The sequence below is a fragment of the Podarcis muralis genome, chromosome 7, assembly GCF_964188315.1.
Source record: "Podarcis muralis chromosome 7, rPodMur119.hap1.1, whole genome shotgun sequence".
Lineage (NCBI taxonomy): Eukaryota > Metazoa > Chordata > Lepidosauria > Squamata > Lacertidae > Podarcis > Podarcis muralis.
In genome coordinates this window covers 11,175,789-11,193,107 of record NC_135661.1, presented here as the reverse complement: position 1 = coordinate 11,193,107, position 17,319 = coordinate 11,175,789, and the positions used below count along the sequence as shown (strand labels likewise).

The 17,319-nt window shown below is 48.5% G+C and overlaps 1 protein-coding gene across 1 annotated transcript in view; it reads right to left on the bottom strand.

Annotated features, from left to right (window-relative positions):
• CDS2 (CDP-diacylglycerol synthase 2) overlaps window positions 1-16,822 on the bottom strand; it is a 50,007-nt gene extending 33,185 nt beyond the window's left edge. Inside the window, exons 1-2 of the mRNA XM_028741212.2 lie at window positions 16,625-16,822; window positions 1,096-1,229 (exon numbers count right to left, since the gene is read on the bottom strand). Of these exons, the coding sequence (XP_028597045.2) occupies window positions 1,096-1,229; window positions 16,625-16,690 (200 nt within the window). The 5' untranslated portion in view covers window positions 16,691-16,822. The remainder of the gene's footprint in view (window positions 1-1,095; window positions 1,230-16,624) is intronic.
• Window positions 16,823-17,319: the final 497 nt, after the last annotated feature.

Below are 17,319 nucleotides of genomic sequence, written 5' to 3'. Positions count from 1 at the left end.
GCCTCAAGGGCAGCCCCACCTGGACCGAGTTACAATAATCAAGTCTGGAGGTGACCGTCGTGTGGATACACCTCTTCTGTAGACACAAGCCATGAGCAATGGAGAGCCCAGGCAAATTATGCCCCCTGCTCATTAGTAGACGGGGCAGGGGGTGGGCAGAAAGGTGCCACGTCAATATCTTGCCTCCGGCACCCCCAAAACATCTTGGGCCAGCCTTGATGGGACTGGGCACCAAGCAGTATTTGTTGTAGGAGGGCCAGAGCTCAGTGGTACAGCATCTGCCTTGCAAACAGAAGGCCCCTGGCCAAACCCCAGTTGCACTCCAGGCAGGGTTGGGAGAGATGGCTGCTGGAAAACCTGGAGAGCAGCTGCCAGTCAGTGTAGGCATACTCAGCAAGATGGACCAATGGTCCAACTCTGTATAAGGCAGCTTTCTATATGCCTGTGCTGTTTGTGGGGGGGGCCCAGCCTCTCATAACACGTCTGTAGGATTTCTGAAATAAAATATGGGGACGTTGGTGGGGTGGGGAGTGCTGGCCACTGCCATTTTGGCACTCGCTCCTCGGCAGAGCTGTGACACCACAACTATTAGATAAAGCACCCTTTCAGGTCCCCCTTTGGGAGGGAGAAATGCTTGTGAGGTCACTCTACTCCACTTGACCAGTCTACAGAACTGGCAGTCCCACAGGTGTCCCATTACGCCTGTTCCACATTTGTAAGAACTTTAATCTTTTAATGTGGCAGCACCCATACTTTGGAACTCCCTGCCTATTGATATCAGGCAGGTGCCTTCGCTGTACTCTTTCTGGTGGCTGCTAAATGTTTTTTTTTGTTCCGACAAGCCTACCCAGATGCAAAGGAAGATGGTGTGAGTTTGAATCTGTTTCCAGCCCATTGCGATTTTAAGTTTTTGAATGTCTTAAATCATTACTGATTCTTCTTACTGATCCTTTTATGATTTTGCCTTTCTTTGTAAACCATGCTGAGATTTGAGATTTTTTTCCCCAATATCAAGCAGTGTATAAATTTTATAAAATAAATAAAAAGTGGGCTTTAATGCAAAACGCCCGAGTGTGTTTTGACATCAGCATTTACCTGGAGGACAGGTTGGAGAGAGCCCTGTTGAGGACCTCTGGGGTGTCATCCACCGGCGCTGCTTGGGCAATCTCCGATTTGGACTCGCTGTCCGACGCCGTTTCTCCATCCAGCTTGCTTTCAAACTCTGATTCCTGCAGGACGAGAGAGGCAAAGGTTTGATGCAAAGAAGCAAGGGGGGTCAGGGCGAAGGGCTTCCATCTGCACACATGCAATGGCTGTTATTGAAATTGAAATACTTTACTGTACAACTTGCATACAGCAAGATTACACGAGCACCCCCCACTCAGCTCTCTTAGTCTTAATTCCTCTCGTTTACACACCCACCAAACCCGAAAGTCCGTTGCCCTATTCTTATCTTTTCATTCAGCAGCCTAACACCCCACGGATAGAAGCTGTTCTTTACCCTGTTGGTGCGACTAATCATGCTTCTATATCTTCTGCTCAAGGGCAGGAGATCAAGAAAGTGCTGGCCAGCGTGTGAATCATCCCTGAGAATTTTCCTCACTCTCCTGAGGCAATGTTCTTCCGCGATGTCATCCAGCGGATTCACGGGACAGCCCATAATATCTTGTGCTGTATTCACCACCCTCCGTGGGCACTTCCTATCAGTTGATGTCAAACCAGCGTACCACACCGTGATGCAGTATGAAAGGACATTTTCTATTGTTGAGTCTGTAACCTGAAGCGTATGTAACCCGGGGTACCACTGTAAACTTGGTGGTTTTTTTGGTTCACTTTTAACAACTGACTAAGAGAGTAACTGGTTGGTGACAGCAGGGAAGCAAGCACAGTAGTGGTACAGGGATCAATAGACCGTTAAACGTCTGGGGACCCTGTGTGATCGCTACAATGACCCTCTTCAAACCTTGTTTAGGTTAAAGCAAGTCATGGGAAGGAGGAAGGAGGAAGAAAAGGGGCCTGCCCCAGAGCGAGAAGGGTGCATGCAAATGTACAAGACCTCAGCACCAACTCAAATGCTGAGGGAGATCAGGACCAGAGGGAGGAAGGCGTCAGCCCCTCTTCCTTCCAGCAAGGTTTAAACTGCATTATTACGTGGATGCATTTGCCTCAAGGAGGCCCTGGCCAGCTAGGAAATTGATAACGTCAACAGAAAATGAGATATAATATATATGCTGGCATTGGCACTGTATATTATGTACTCATTTATAAGCCGCAGTACTCCTTTGTATCAGCAACGGAAAGAGTCATTGTACCAGCTTCCCAAAGTGCAAAGATGGCCTCAAGCCATCAGGGAATTGCAACAGCAGCCATAATCCTGTCTCCTGGTATGCCCTGCGGAGGACCTTAAGGTCCACAAATGACAACATTTGGGAGGTCCCAAGTCACAAGGTGGTTAGATTGGTCTCAACTAGGGCCAGGGCCTTTTCAGTACTGGCCCCGACTTGGTGGAACGCTCTACCACAAGAGACTAGGGCCCTGCGGGACTTGACATCTTTCCGCAGGGCCTGCAAGACAGAGCTGTTCCTCCTGGCCTTTGGTTTGGACTCAGTCTGACCCTTATGTTTTCCCTCTCCTTACGGTTTTGACTTTTAAACCGAGGCTGCATTTTAAATTGCATTTTAACCTGTATTTTAAATTGGTCCCCCCCCCCATTATGATTTTACTGTAATTTTATTGGTGTTAGCCGCCCTGAGCACGGCTCTGGCTGGGGAGGGCGGGGTATAAATAAAATTTATTAGTATTCTTATTATTCTTATTATTAGATTAGTAAAATTGGAAGAGACCCCCAAGTGCCATCTCATCCAATCCCTGAGAATGCAGGCAGCCCAGCTAAAGAATCCCTTGTGGCCACCCAACCTCTGCTTAAAAACCTCCAAGGAAGGAGAGGTCACTATCTTCTGAGGTATTCTATCTAGAATGGACAAGGACAGCCAAGTTCCCACTATCCAATGTCTTTGCTGCAAAAAGAAGTCATTTCCGAACCGATAGTGCAAAGATAAATCTGCTGCACCCCACACAGGCACAAAAGCACCCTACACCCATTTCCAACATGGTGCCTTCAGCACACAGACACCCCAAACCAGGAATTTTATTCCATCCAACCCGCATGTCAGAAAGCTATTGCTTTCTGCTTAAAAGAATCCAAAGGAACATTCCACCCCCAAAATATAAATTTATGCTGACATAAAAAGAATCAATCAATAAAAACTTCACAACTAAAAGCAAAGGACAAACACTGGTCCAGTTTGAATGTCACGTAAACCACAGTTTAAGCCAGCAGTTCCCAAGCTTTTTTTGGGGGGGGGGCCTCCTTGGTTCCATGGGCTCATCCCCACTGCCGCCTCCCCTCCCCTCTAAAAAGGATTATTCAGAATTGCAGTATGCATGGCATCTGTATTGATTTAATTTGTGTACATCACCTGGGGGGGGGGGGAAAGGTGGGAGATATAAGATATAGACACATAAAATCAACAGCGGGTGGGAAAAATGGAACTGAATAAAGAAGAATCACAAACCCAAACAAGAGATGTCAGGATTGATTTCTTGACTTAGAAAGCTGTTGCTAATTACACAGAGATGTGCTTAATATAGGACTGGGAGAGGTGGGTGGGAGGAGTAAAAATTCGGAAGTGGAGGGGCTTGCTAATTGCCAACCTTTCCATTGCCATACAAATCACAGCTGTCCCTCTGTAAATCACTGGCTCAAACAGCTGATCAGGGAACCAAGCTGGCTGCTTTCTGATGTGCTGTGCTCTGGTCCATCCCAGAAGTTTCTATGGCAACCACCTCCTGCTCTCACGCGCAGGGATGAAAATGGCTCCGTTGCTCCTGGCAATTCTTACACAACTGGGTCAATGCACAAACGCGAAGCATTATAATCCCACACACGCACAAAAAAACCCCCCTTTGATTGGGCCCATGAGGAATGTCAATATTATCAATCCAGAGAATTTGAATTATGGTGATTTGTTATTAAAATCATGCACGCGCACAGTTGTGCTTTCACCAGCAGCCTACGGGGAGAGAAAGAGAAGAAGCAGCTTGCTGGAAGAGCAGCTGCTTTGCAAAAGGTGCCTGATTCCATCCTCGTCACCTGGAGGGAGGGAAAGATGGAGAGAATCTGCAGAGGTGGGTGGACCAATGGTCTGGCACAGCGCTGTTCCTAGATTCTGACATTACGCGAGAAACTACAAACTGGTGACTCGAGGATGATTCACCACAGTAACCCTCATGAAATCCAAAATTTCGAAGTGAGTTCAGAGCTGACCTGAGAATCATTACTATGCTAGTAGACCAGGGGTGGCTAATCTTTGGCCCTCCAGATATAATGCAGGACTACATAAGAACTTAAGAAGAGGCGGCTGGGTCAGGCCAATGGCCCATCTAGTCCAGCATCCTGTTCTCACTGTGGCCAATAGATGCCTCTTATAGGAAGCCAGCAAGCAGGTACCAAACACAAGGGCAACGCTTCCCTCCTGCGGTTTCCAGCAACTGGTATTCAAAAGCATTGCTGGCTCTGACCATGTAGGCAAAGCATCGCTATTGTGGCTAGTAGCCATCGATAACCTGCTTCTCCTCCCTGAATTGGTCCAAGCCTCTAGTAAAGCCATCCAAGTGTTGGGATACTGACTCCAGCCACCAGCCAGATGATCACCGGTCTCCCTTGGAAAACATCAATCAGCGACACGAGCCTCAGATACGTTTAGAGACCCGTGCACGCTCTGTCAGCAGAGTGTGTAAATCTTCTCACAGCAGAAGAGGCGGACAGAGAAAGGTGTAAGCATAATGTACAGCATTTTATTCAGCATAGTTCAGGAACAGAGGAAAACATGTCTGCTTCCCTTCGTCTCCAGCAAAACAGCAGCAACGCAAAAGCTATATACAAACGGAAGTTCCCAGCAGATCTGTGCTGGAAGTAAACAGGCATGTGACACACAATAGTCATGCCTGTACCCTTTTAAGGTGGAACAGAACTATATCCTAACACCAAGTTGGTGGCCATTGCTGCCTCCTGTAGGGGAAAGTTCCATAGCTTAACTATGCACTGCAGAAACGGCTTCCTTTTATCTCTCCTGAATCTTCCAGCGTTCAGTTTCGTTAGTTGTCCATAAGTTCCAGTGTTGAGAGAGAGGGAGGCTAACAACTCCCTTCACCCCTGACTTTTCTGTCTGGGGCTGATGGAACCCAGAAACCTCCGAAGGGCCTCACTCATTTGCCACTCCTGCTGCAGACCATCAGCACCTGAAAGAGCTCCTTTCTTGCAGATGGAGGTGAATGCAGCATCGAAGAACTAAAAGCCACATGCAGGTCAAAATAAGTGAAATCCTATTGCAGGCAATAAGAGAGAGAGAAGGAGAGAGAGAGAGAGAGAGAGAGAGACTGGGGAGAAACACATCATGCTTCCTCCAAGTTAAACCCCAGTAAGGCAAAGCTAAAGGGACACGGGTGGCGCTGTGGTCTAAACCACAGAGCCTAGGACTTGCTGATCAGAAGGTTGGCGGTTCAAATCCCCGCGACGGGGTGAGCTCCCGTTGCTCAGTCCCTACTCCTGCCAACCTAGCAGTTCGAAAGCACATCAAAGTGCAAGTAGATAAATAGGGACCACTCTGGCGGGAAGGTAAACGGCGTCTCCGTGCACTGCTCTGATTCGCCAGAAGCAGCTTAGTCATGCTGGCCACATGGGAGCTGTACACCGGCTCCCTCGGCCAGTAAAGCGAGATGAGTGCCGCAACCCCAGAGTCATCCGCGACTGGACCTAATGGTCAGCGGTCCCTTTACCCTCAAGGCAAAGCTAAAACCTCCAGCCCAAACAGAAAGCCCAAGTTGGGAGCTGGAGAGGTGGATACAGATGTTTGCTACAGGAGGAGCCTCTAAATGGCAGCAAAGCCAAAGAGAAAAAGGCAGGACGGTACTCATCACCCTGGCCAGATCATTTATGTAATTTTTTTTAATAAAAATGTTTTTTTACCAACATGTCATAAAACCTACATCAATATGGTTTACAACAATAAAACAAAACCGTACAATAAAACCCATTAAAAAGTTTAAAACAGGCATCAATTAACCCCTGTGGAAAGATTCGCTCTTGGATTGCCAGCATAGGCCTGATTAAATAAGAAGATTTTCAGCAGGCATTTAGAAGTTGGCAGAAGAGGTGCCTGCTGAATCTCTAGTTGCAGAGTGTTCCACAGGACAGGCACTGTAACACTGGCTTAAGGCTCCCTCTCTTGCTGTGAAAGGAGCCTCACAGACTCTGGGAACAACGAACAACGTTCCTGCAGATGATCTGTGATTGAGCTGTGATATGAGGAGATTCCTCAGGTGCCCTGGACTCAAGTTGTTCAGGGCTTTGTAAATTAATGCAAGGACCATGAACCTGGCTCAACAGAAGATGAGAAGCCAGCGCAGATGCTTCAATAAGAGTGCCACATGTTCTCAGCCAGAAGCTCCGATCGGCAGCCTGGCCACCACATTCTGCACCACCTGGAGCTTTCAAACAAGAACCAAGGGCAGCCCCACTTGGAGCGCACTGCAGCAATCCAGCCTCAAAGTTATCAACACATGGCCTGCAATGATCAGGTTATCCTTGTGCAGGAACGGCTATAGTTGCCGAACCAGGAAAAGCTAATAAAAAGCAGTTGCCATGGTGAACAGGTAGGTGAACAGGGCTGAGAATCCACCTGTAGACCTACTCAAGAACAGCAGGCGACACAAGCCAAGCTCTCCCCACGGCTGCCCACCTGGGCTGTGCCTCATCAGGGCTCACAGCAAGGATTGTTGCGCAACACAAGAAGCACTCCCTGCTTGCAGAAAATGAACACATCAGGGAACAGGCTAGCGAAGGACCCTGAAAAGCTAGCTCTTCGTATGCAAGGGATTGCTTTATTTACTTAGCTATGGAGCAACATTTAAGTCATGCAAGGCAGCCTCACACTCCAGTGCAGTCTCAAGTGGCAGCACTGAACTAGGAAACTGTAACTACCCTAAAACCATTGCCTCTAGCCATTTCACAATCGCTAAAAAAGAGAGCTTGAAAGCTCAAATGCTTCCGCAGTCTTCAGCAAAATTCCAGGGGAGCTGCATGAACTCAGCACCTCATAAGGAATGGACTTCTCTTTTCTCCCGCCTGCCATGCTTTTGAAAAACAATGCCTGTGCAAAGCATTAGGAACTTGTGATTCAACACCTCTGTAAGGCTAGTTTGTTGAGGTGCACTTTGCCTCATCAGCAAAAAGCCCACAGAATAAAAATAATAATAATAAATTTTATTTATACCCTGCCCTTCCCAGCCAGAGCCGGGCTCAGGGCAGCTAACACAAATAAAAATTCAGTAAAAACATAATAAGAAAAAAGAAAAAGAAAAAACCAACAATTTAAAATACAGGTTAAAATGCAATTTAAAATGCAGCCTCATTTTAAAAGTCAAAACCATAAGAGGAGGGAAACATAAGGGTCAGACTGAGTCCAAACCGAAGGCCCTGCAGAAAGATGTCAAGTCCCACAGGGCCCTAGTCTCTTGTGACAGAGCGTTCCACCAAGTTGGGGCCAGTACTGAAAAGGCCCTGGCCCTAGTTGAGACCAACCTAAGCACCTTGCGGCTTGGGACCTCCAAAGTGTTGTCATTTGTGGACCTTAAGGTCCTCCGCGGGGCCTACCAGGAGAGGTGGTCACGTAGGTATGTGGGTCCTAGGCTGCATAGGGCTTTAAAGGTCAAAACCAGCCCCTTAAACCTGACCCTGTACTCCACCAGGAGCTGGGGGCTTGGCAGGGCCAGAATCGACACTTACCACTGGTGGGGATATTTGTGGAACCATTTACAACACGGAGAGCCAGTGTGGTGCTCTCCAGACACTGCAGTTCCCATCCAGCATGGCCAATGGTCAGGGAGGACGGGGCAGGAGTATGGAGAATATCATCTTGGCCACCTTGAATCTAGAAGTGCAGCTTCAAGATGGATATGCTGAGGCTGCTTTCGTTGCTATAAAAGATAAAGGTACCCCTGCCCGTACTGGCTAGTCTTGACAGACTCTAGGGTTGTGCGCCCATCTCACTCAAGAGGCCGGGGGCCAGCGCTGTCCGGAGACACTTCCGGGTCACGTGGCCAGCGTGACATTGCTGCTCTGGCGAGCCAGAGCCGCACACGGAAACGCCGTTTACCTTCCCGCTGGAGCGGTACCTATTTATCTACTTGCACCCGGAGGTGCTTTCGAACTGCTAGGTTGGCAGGCGCTGGGACCGAGCAACAGGAGCGCACCCCGCCACGGGGATTCGAACCGCCGACCTTTCGATCAGCAAGCCCTAGGCGCTGAGGCTTTTACCCACAGCGCCACCCGCGTCCCTTCGTTGCTATACTAAGGAAGAATATACTGAAGATTTGTCTTCTCCCAGCAGCTTGTTTTCATTACACTGCAAGCTCTCACACTCCTTTTAACAGCTCAGCCTGGGTGCCTGGGTCAACCAAACCTTTTGGACTGCAGTTCCCATCAGCTCAAAGAAAACAAAACAAAAAAGATAACCCGGTGGCTTGCTTATCCCATCAGAGGCACGGGTATAGCGACTCAAAAGCCAATCCTGTAGACCTTTGAAAGCTGTTACTCAATTCTGGACACGTTGGAAGCTTTGATTATGAACTGCCACACAGGCACATCGCCACCACGCATGTTTGCCTTACGACAGAATGGTTAATTGGACTGCCTTATATTATTCCGCGTTTTTTTTAAATATATTGTTGCTTTTCTGTTTATTTTTATTACTTTGTTTGCCATATTCAACAACAAGCAGGTGATAAATAAAGCAAAAAGTAAATAAATCACCACCATCTAAAGCAGCCTTTCCCAATAGAGAGAGCCTTTCTGGAGAGCTTGCTTCAAACAAGCCAGGACCACGGAAAAGCCAAGTGCTGCATGGATGCCCAGGCTGGCCACATCTGCTTTCTGACTACTGCCTGCCGCCTTGTCTAACAAGTGGAGGTGGCAGAAGACGACGACGATGACATACAGAGACAAATAATCATTTCCATTTTTGCTGCACCACGCCTGACACGCATCCTTTCATTGTGTGCAGAAACTCACGACATCTGTAGCCTCTAAGGACAGTGGAAGGAAGACTTGAGCTCCTGGCTTTATTTTTACAAACACAAGAGCAAAAGTACAAGCCCTTAAAAGGAAACGTCTTCCTTACCAATTCTGACTGCAGAAGCTAAACAGCAAAGTCTGAACTAGAGGGGCAGATGCAGACTGCTGCAGAGAGAGAAAAGATCAGGGGAAACGACCAGCTTACAAGGCCTTTTATCAGCAGCTAACGTGTTAATTACGTACATAAAGGTAAAGGGACCCCTGACGATTAGGTCCAGTCCCGGCCGACTCTGGGGTTGCAGCGCTCATCTCGCTTTACTGGCCGAGGGAGCCGGCGTACAGCTTCCAGGTCATGTGGTCAGCATGACTAAGCCGCTTCTGCCGAACCAGAGCAGCGCACGGAAACGCCGTTTACCTTCCCGCCGGAGAGGTACCTAATTATCTACTTGCACTTTGACGTGCTTTCGAATTGCTAGGTTGGCAGGAGCAGGGACCGAGCAACGGGGGCTCACACCGTTGCAGGGATTCGAACCGCCGACCTTCTGATCGGCAAGTCCTAGGCTCTGTGGTTTAACCCACAGCGCCACCCGCGTCCCTTGTAATTACATACATAGAACATGTCTAAAGAGCAAAGCGGTTTACAGCAACCTTGCAAAGAAGTATGAAGATTTAAAAGCCCGATAAGAGCCTGTCCCTGCATCCTCAGATTAAAATAAGTCTCCGGACAAGTAACTCTGTTTGCAACCCTCATTAACCTTGTCTCTTCCTTCCGTCCTCTTCTAAGCTCCCTGTCAGGGTTTGGCAAGGAGGGAGGGGGGCTTGTGGCCAGAAGATGAGCCTTGAATGTGGATGGTGCTGTTACTACAGAGATCCACCCCACCAGTGATTCCGTGCACAGAGTTGTAAAGGGAGCAAGAGGAATAGCTCCCACCCCCAAAGGGTCTCCTGCCTCAGGGTCCTTGAAGCCCAAGTCTGCTGAGCTGCTGTTCCGCTGCAGAAATCTACTCTGTGCCATTTCCACGGGGAGACTCCAAAGCCTGTCTGGGGTGTGTATGCAATGTCCTGTTTGCCTTTACCCAGCTCAAGGACAAGGAGACACCAGCATGAAGCAGAGCCAACAGATCTCCAGAGGGGGGGATGTTAATGGGGTGCAAGCACTCCACCAATGGGTGGAAACGTTTTCTGATGCCCCACAGGGAAGAAGTGCAAGCTCAAGAGGTCTTTGGTGCGGGAAACAGTCTTCCGGGCCTTGAAAGCAACCATCTCGCATACTCCAAAATCTTAGGATTTGCAGCCTAGACTAATGGACAACCTTGTAGTCACCTGGGCTGATTCTGCTCTCGGCTGCCTTCGCAGAGTGCGTCTTTCAGGAAGAACAGGACAAGCTATTCTAATCTGTACCCAAGAAGATAAGCTCCTGCAATTACTGGAGCTGCCCTTCTTGGCACCCACACCAGCCTGACTACAGGCTCCTTGGAGGGCGGTATTCAGTGGGGCATCTCAAAGCCTCGGCAGGGCTTGGTGGAACTCACACTTTCGCCCCAAGCCCTGCTCATAATGCCTGTGGTTTTGAGAAGGCAATGTGCACAATCCTTAAGGCGCTGTGCTGGTTTGAACCCTTTTGGAGCGGATGTGAACGGCCACAGAGCACTCCATATATCGCCTCTAAAGTGCCCCATCCGACCCCAAACATCCTGTGCACATCAGCCCATAAACAGAGGCACAAAAGCTCACCTCATGGACACTTCTTTTCACAAGTTGTCATCCTTATTTCAGTTTAAACCTGGCTAATTTTAGTTGCCCACAAAGCAGATTAGAATGGCAGAACCCGAGTAAGCCAATCTTAGAGCAAAACAAGATTTGTTAAACCCTGAGCAAGCAGCGTGCCCAAGACTCTGTTGTCCCTCAAGGCAGGTGGATGCCAAGAGAGGATGATTAGTCATAATAATAACAACAATAATAATAATTTATTTATACCCCGCCCATCTGGATGGGCTTCCCCAGCCACTCTGTGAGGCTTCCAACAAAATATTAAAATACCGTAATGCATCAAACATTAAAAGCTTCCCTAAACAGGGCTGCCTTCAGATGTCTTCTAAAAGTCTGGTAGTTGTTTTTCTCTTTGACATCTGGTGGGAGGGCGTTCCACAGGGCGGGTGCCACTACCGAGAAGGCCCTCTGCCTGGTTCCCTGAAACTTGGCTTCTCACAGTGAGGGAACTGCCAGAAGGCCCTCGGCGCTGGACCTCAGCGTCCGGGCAGAACGATGGGGGTGGAAACGCTCCTTCAGGTATACAGGACTGAGGCCGTTTAGGGCTTTAAAGGTCAGCACCAACACTCTGAATTGTGCTCGGAAATGTACTGGGAGCCAATGTAGGTCTTTCAAGACCGGCGTTATGTTAGTCCTCCCCCTGCCCCAGGTGGAACCAGTGAATTGCCTGTGAAGTTGTGGGCCTGAGCCTGTGGGTCATGTGGTTACTTCACAATCTCTGGCTCCAAGACATGCCAGGAATTGCAGAAAATGATATTCAAATCCCTTTATGTCTCTGTCCTACATGTTTACTTGGGCATAAGTTCTAGCAAGCAGAGAGGGGTTTTGTTTCCCAGTTTAAGTGCACATATGCAGCTTATAAAATTACACAGTCTGGCAATTAACAATGTTACTGTGACATCTTCTCGTGATGCCATTGCTAAGACCAGCTTTGGCACTTGGCAGCTTGTGCAAAGTTAAATGATGACTCAACGTTTGCTGACTTGAGCTCATCACTGCTATTCTTTAAAGGAAAGAGAGAGAGAGAGAGACTAAAGGGGGGTGGTCAATGCTAGTCCTACTCAGACACAGCTAAATTCAGTGGGTCTGCTCTGAGTATAATTCATTTGGATACAACCCAGAGGTCTGTGTTTTATTCTTATTAAAAAGCAGTTTCCCAACTGATGGAATTAAAACAACTGCTTTACTGATGCCCTATGATTTAAGTTATAATGCTTTGGCAAAAATTTACTGCTGCTGAGCCTGACTTAACTGGAATGATCTCTGGTGCAGATCCTCCACCTATTTGGGCTTTAGTAACCTGCAGTATGTTTGTGGACAAACTGCTATGTTTTTTTAAAGAGAGAGAGAAGGGAAAAATATTTAGCTTTCCAGCTATAGGCAGTTGATTTTATTCAAGATGGACCGCTGCGAACTTTGAGTAATGTAGCATCTGACCTCTTGTTAGAAAAAGCTGACCTTTATAGGGCATAGATTCCCCCAAAATAACTTAAGACTAAGAATGCATAAGCCATGTGGTTGCTTAGCTTGTTTTTGAACTACTCTAAAGAGTCCCCTCTGATGCTATTCTGTCCTGAGCTACCACAGATTCCAGATTTTCCACCTTCAATGGATCCTTTCTGTATCCACTGATATGCCAAGGAAGTTGGATCAGGACAAAGACCCGTCCAGGCCAGCATCCTGTTCTCACAGTGGCCAATCAGATGCCTCAGTGGGAAACCCAAAAACAGATTCTGAGCACAAGAGCAACTCTTCCCTCCTGTGGTTTCCAGCAACTGCTATTCCGAAGCACTGCTGCCTCTGACTGTGGAGACAGACCATAGCGATCATGGTTAAAGGTAAAGGGACCCCTGGACCATTAGGCCCAGTCGCGGACAACTCTGGGGTTGCGGCGCTCATCTCGCTTTACTGGCCGAGGGAGCTTCCGGGTCATGTGGCCAGCATGACTAAGCCACTTCTGGCAAAACCAGAGCAGCACATGGACACGCCGTTTACCTTCCCACCGGAGCGGTACCTATTTATCTACTTGCACTTTGACGTGCTTTCGAACTGCTAGGTTGGCAGGAGCAGGGACGGAGCAACGGGAGCTCACCCCGTCGCGGGGATTCAATCATGGTTAGTAGTCATCAATAGCCCTCTCCTCATGAATTTGTCCAATCCTCTTTTAAAACCATCTTGGGTTGGTGGCCATCACTGCCTCCCATTGGAGAGACTTCTATATCTTAACTCTGCGCTGCATGAAGGCTGGAATATAACTTCCAACTGTTGCTCAGCCTTCGATCAGGCCAGCAGGGAGGAGACGCAGAGTTGCATTCCATAAGCAGCATCTCTCAGATCACCAGGCACTGAGCTCTCTCCCCTGAACGGAGGAGAGCCCAGTGGAGACAGCTTGCCCTCAAACCAGCCCTGGTTGAATCCTGTGGTTGGTCTAGCTGTGGCCTCACATACATCTGTGTTCTGGACACCACACTGTACCAGAGTAGCAGCAGCAGCAGAGTCTCTTCCACCAAACCAGACCTTAAATTGCACCAGAAACACTTTTCTTAAAGATAAGCAAGTTGACGTTCGGCTTCTACTCGCTAAGATTCACAACAGAGTTTGGGAAAGATGAGGCACCTCAGACCTGAAAATGTTTGCAGAACTTTACTGTTAACCAACATTTCACACGGTCTCCCTTTCATTCCCAGAGGCGCAAGGCAGGCAGGATTCTGGTTCACCTGCACAGCGCTAGGTGAGAAATAAAGCCAGAAGGTGGGGAATGAGCTACCCAAGGCCTTCCTGCAAGCTGTGTGGAGCTTTTGAGGTCCTGCACCCCATGAACTGCCATTTCAAGTTTCCCCCCAATGCAGAATAATAAGCACTTAGGCAGTGCATTAGGGGGTTCAAAGCATTTAGTACCCACCAGCTTGTAATTCTTACAATAACCCAGCACACCCCCTTTTGTGGGTTAAATAGTGAATGTGTGTGTCTCCCAATCATGGCACTGTTAATTAGATGCTGAATGGCAGTATGGTGCAGTGGTTAGAGTATCAGGCTAGGATCTGGGAGACCTGGGTTCAAATCCCCACTGAGCCATGAAGCTCCCTGGGTGACCTTGGGCCAGTCACTGCCTCTCAGCCCAACCTACCTCACAGTGTTGTTGTGGTGATTAAATGACGAGGGGGAGCACTACATATGCCACCTTGAGCACCTTGAATGAAAACGATGGGATATAAAGGCAATAAATAGTCATAAAGAATACCACTGCTTTTCCTATGTCCCTCACTACTTGCTCGGGATCACACACTTCTTGGCTGCACTGCTGCAGTTGGGTTATTTGCAAGATTGCAGGTAAGGCTGGCCTTGAGCAAAGAGCATCCCCAGCCAGGGGAGGAATCAAGACACAGGCTTGTATCCAACACTAGTCCTACTCAGAGTAGGCAACTCGAAACCACTGAACATAACTCAGTCACGTCCACTAACTTCAACAGGTCTATTCTGAGTAGGACTAGCATTGGATACAACCCATTATGTCCAGTCCTACGCATGTTTACTCGGAATAAATCACAGCAATCAGTGTAGATTACTCTTCATCAGACGGCAGGGAAGGGAGGCCTCTGGCTCAGGCTGCAATCACACGATAACTTTTGCATCACATTCTTTTCCTCAGAGAATTGTGAGCAGAGCTACTATTCCCAGCAACCCTTAGCAAACTACAGTGCCCAGAATTCCTTGCGGCTGCAGTGTGCGTGTGCACACGCTTTAAAGGTATGCAGTGGTAAAAAAAACCGCAAGAGCCCCAACTTAATCTGTTCCGGAAGTCCGTTCTTAAACCAAAACCGTTCTTAAACCGAGGCGTGTTTTCCCTAATGAGGACTCCCGCCACCAGTGCCCTTCCACCGTTCAGATTCTGTTCTTAGACTGAAGTAAAGTTCGCAAACCGGGACACTACTTCTGGCTTTGTGGAGTTTGTAAACCAAATCATTCTTAAACCAAGGTACCACTGTACACTGCATCTCCAGGTAAGCCTCTCAAACATGGAAGAGCAAGGCCAGTCCTTGGAGTCACACTTTTCAGACCAGACCTTTAGTCCTTGGACTCACTTCTTACACCACAAGTCAAGCTGTGACCTAATGGAGCGATGTAACCCATCTTTAGAAAGCTGAGGTGTTCATAAACAGGCTTCTTAAACAGGCCCAGGATTTCCGTTTAGGCCACGAAAAAAGTTGTGTGTCTGTCAGGAACATCTCTACTTGGCCCTACAGTTGATGTGTTTTCCTGACGACTGACATAAAAGCCATCTTCACCAGACCAGATTACTAAATACGCTAACCATCTTCCAGTTTGGGGCCATAATTTTCATAGTATGGTGCTGGTGATGTTTCCCCCCCACAAAGGCCGACCATTTAAAAGGGGCTCTTCCTAGCAACCTGCTCTAGAGTCTGTGACTCTCCCAAAATGGCACTTTTAGGCCAGTGAAGGAAAAAAATGTTCAGTGAGTGGCTTCTGAAACCGTGGAGTTTGAGAATTGGGGGTGTAGATGATAATGTGCTGGAAGTCTGACTCAATATAAAACCAGTAGTGTTTGTAGATGTGTGTGTGTGTGATTTTTTTCTTGTTTGTTTTTCTTTTGTGTTTTTTTCTTTCTTGTTTGTATAGTTTTATTTTGGATTCAATGTTTGTAATTTTTGTTGTAATTTTGCATGGGGGGGGGGGGGACAACAACCAGTAGTGCTTAAGAGTGCTGGACTAGGCCCTGGGGCCATGGGTTCAAATCCTCACTCAACCATGAAGCTCACTGGGTGACCGTGAGCCAGTAGCTGCCTCTCAACCTGACCTACTTCACAAGGTTGTTGTGATGAGGCAAACGATGCAATCTGCCTTGAGCTTCTTGGAAGCAAGAAGGTGGTACATAAACACCATATATATATATATATATATATATATATATATATATATGTGTGTGTGTGTGTGTATATATATATATATATATATATATATATATATATATATCACCTTGCCCTCAAAAACCATTTAAACCATGTACGGGTTAGAAATGGGAACTGAAAGCACAGCAAATGTTGAGCAAAACACACAGATGACCACATGCTACTCAGACATTTAAATTTCCCAATACGCTGCATGAACTGTAAACAGAGAAGCTCCTGGGGTGGTGGAAATAAGGAAAAAATCAGGTCACTTTTGCATGCACATATACAGTGTGTGTGTGTGTGTGTGTGTGTGTGTGTGTGTGTGTGTGTAATCATCAAGTTTTCCTCGAGGCCTTGACACAAGTTTGGCGAGAGCAGCAGCTTCCAAGGGGCTCGGCGTTTGTCACATTGCACAGCAGCTCCGCCAAACCGAAGGCACGCCTGTTTGCACGGCCTTCCCCCATCCCCGGGGACACCGATCTCGGAAGCTGCTGGACGCACGATGAAGGCTACAGCATCCGTTATCCTACGCACGTTATTTTTAAACTTATTCATAAGCATTCCCGAGGGGAGAAGCGGGCAGGAAGGAAGGACCCCCGGCCCTCCTCGTTACAAAACAACTCCTCAGCATTGCAACAATAGGAAGCAAGAGCAGCGCCCCCTCCGCGAGGAGGCAGCTCTCCCCTCCCCACGCGTCACCGCTGCACCCCCCGAGGCTACTCGTGCAAGCTTAGCAAGCGGCGCCGTGCGCGGCCGGGATCCTATGCCGAAGCGCGTCCCACCCACTGCCGCCGCCCGCCAGCCCGCTCACCTTCCCCTCCGAGTCCTGCTGCTGCCCGTCGGCATCCCGGCCCAGCCTCTGCCGGAGCTCGCTCATCTTGCACTCCCCTTGCGGCTCCTCCACCCTCGCCTTCCGCTCCGCTTTGCACCGCGAAGTGAAGCAGCAGCAACAGCAACAGCAGCAGCGAGCGCAGCGCGAGCCGCCCAGCGAGATGGCCGGGCCCGGGGATTGAGGCGGGGCCAAGGCGGCCGGGCCAATAGGAAGCTCCCGTTCGCTCTTCTACGCATAGATCTTTCAATTTTTTTAAAAAAAACTAAAAGTGTAGAGGGGCGACTCCATTATAGGGAGGTGCAACTTGCTGGTTTCTTCAGGCGCTGTTTCGTTTCTGTCTCCCAGAGACGAGTGCACCTTTGGGAATGAAGTCAACCCGCTGGGAAGTTGCAGCGCCTGCTGTGGTTGTAGAAACCGATAGGGGAGAGACATGTTTGGTTGCAGCTGGGGCAGATGAAGGCATCGGGCTCTGCTGCTGCAGATGCTCTGTGCAGTCTCCTCCCAACAGTCATTCATTCACTGGTCCCTGCTGTGAAGTGGATACATGACCAGTCTTATCTCCAGGCACTGCGGTCATCTGCAAAGGATTCCCACATGGTGGGGTTGATGTCGCCAGCCTTCACGTCAGTTATGCAGACATCTCTGTAATGCAGAGTTGGTCTGCCAACTGGCCT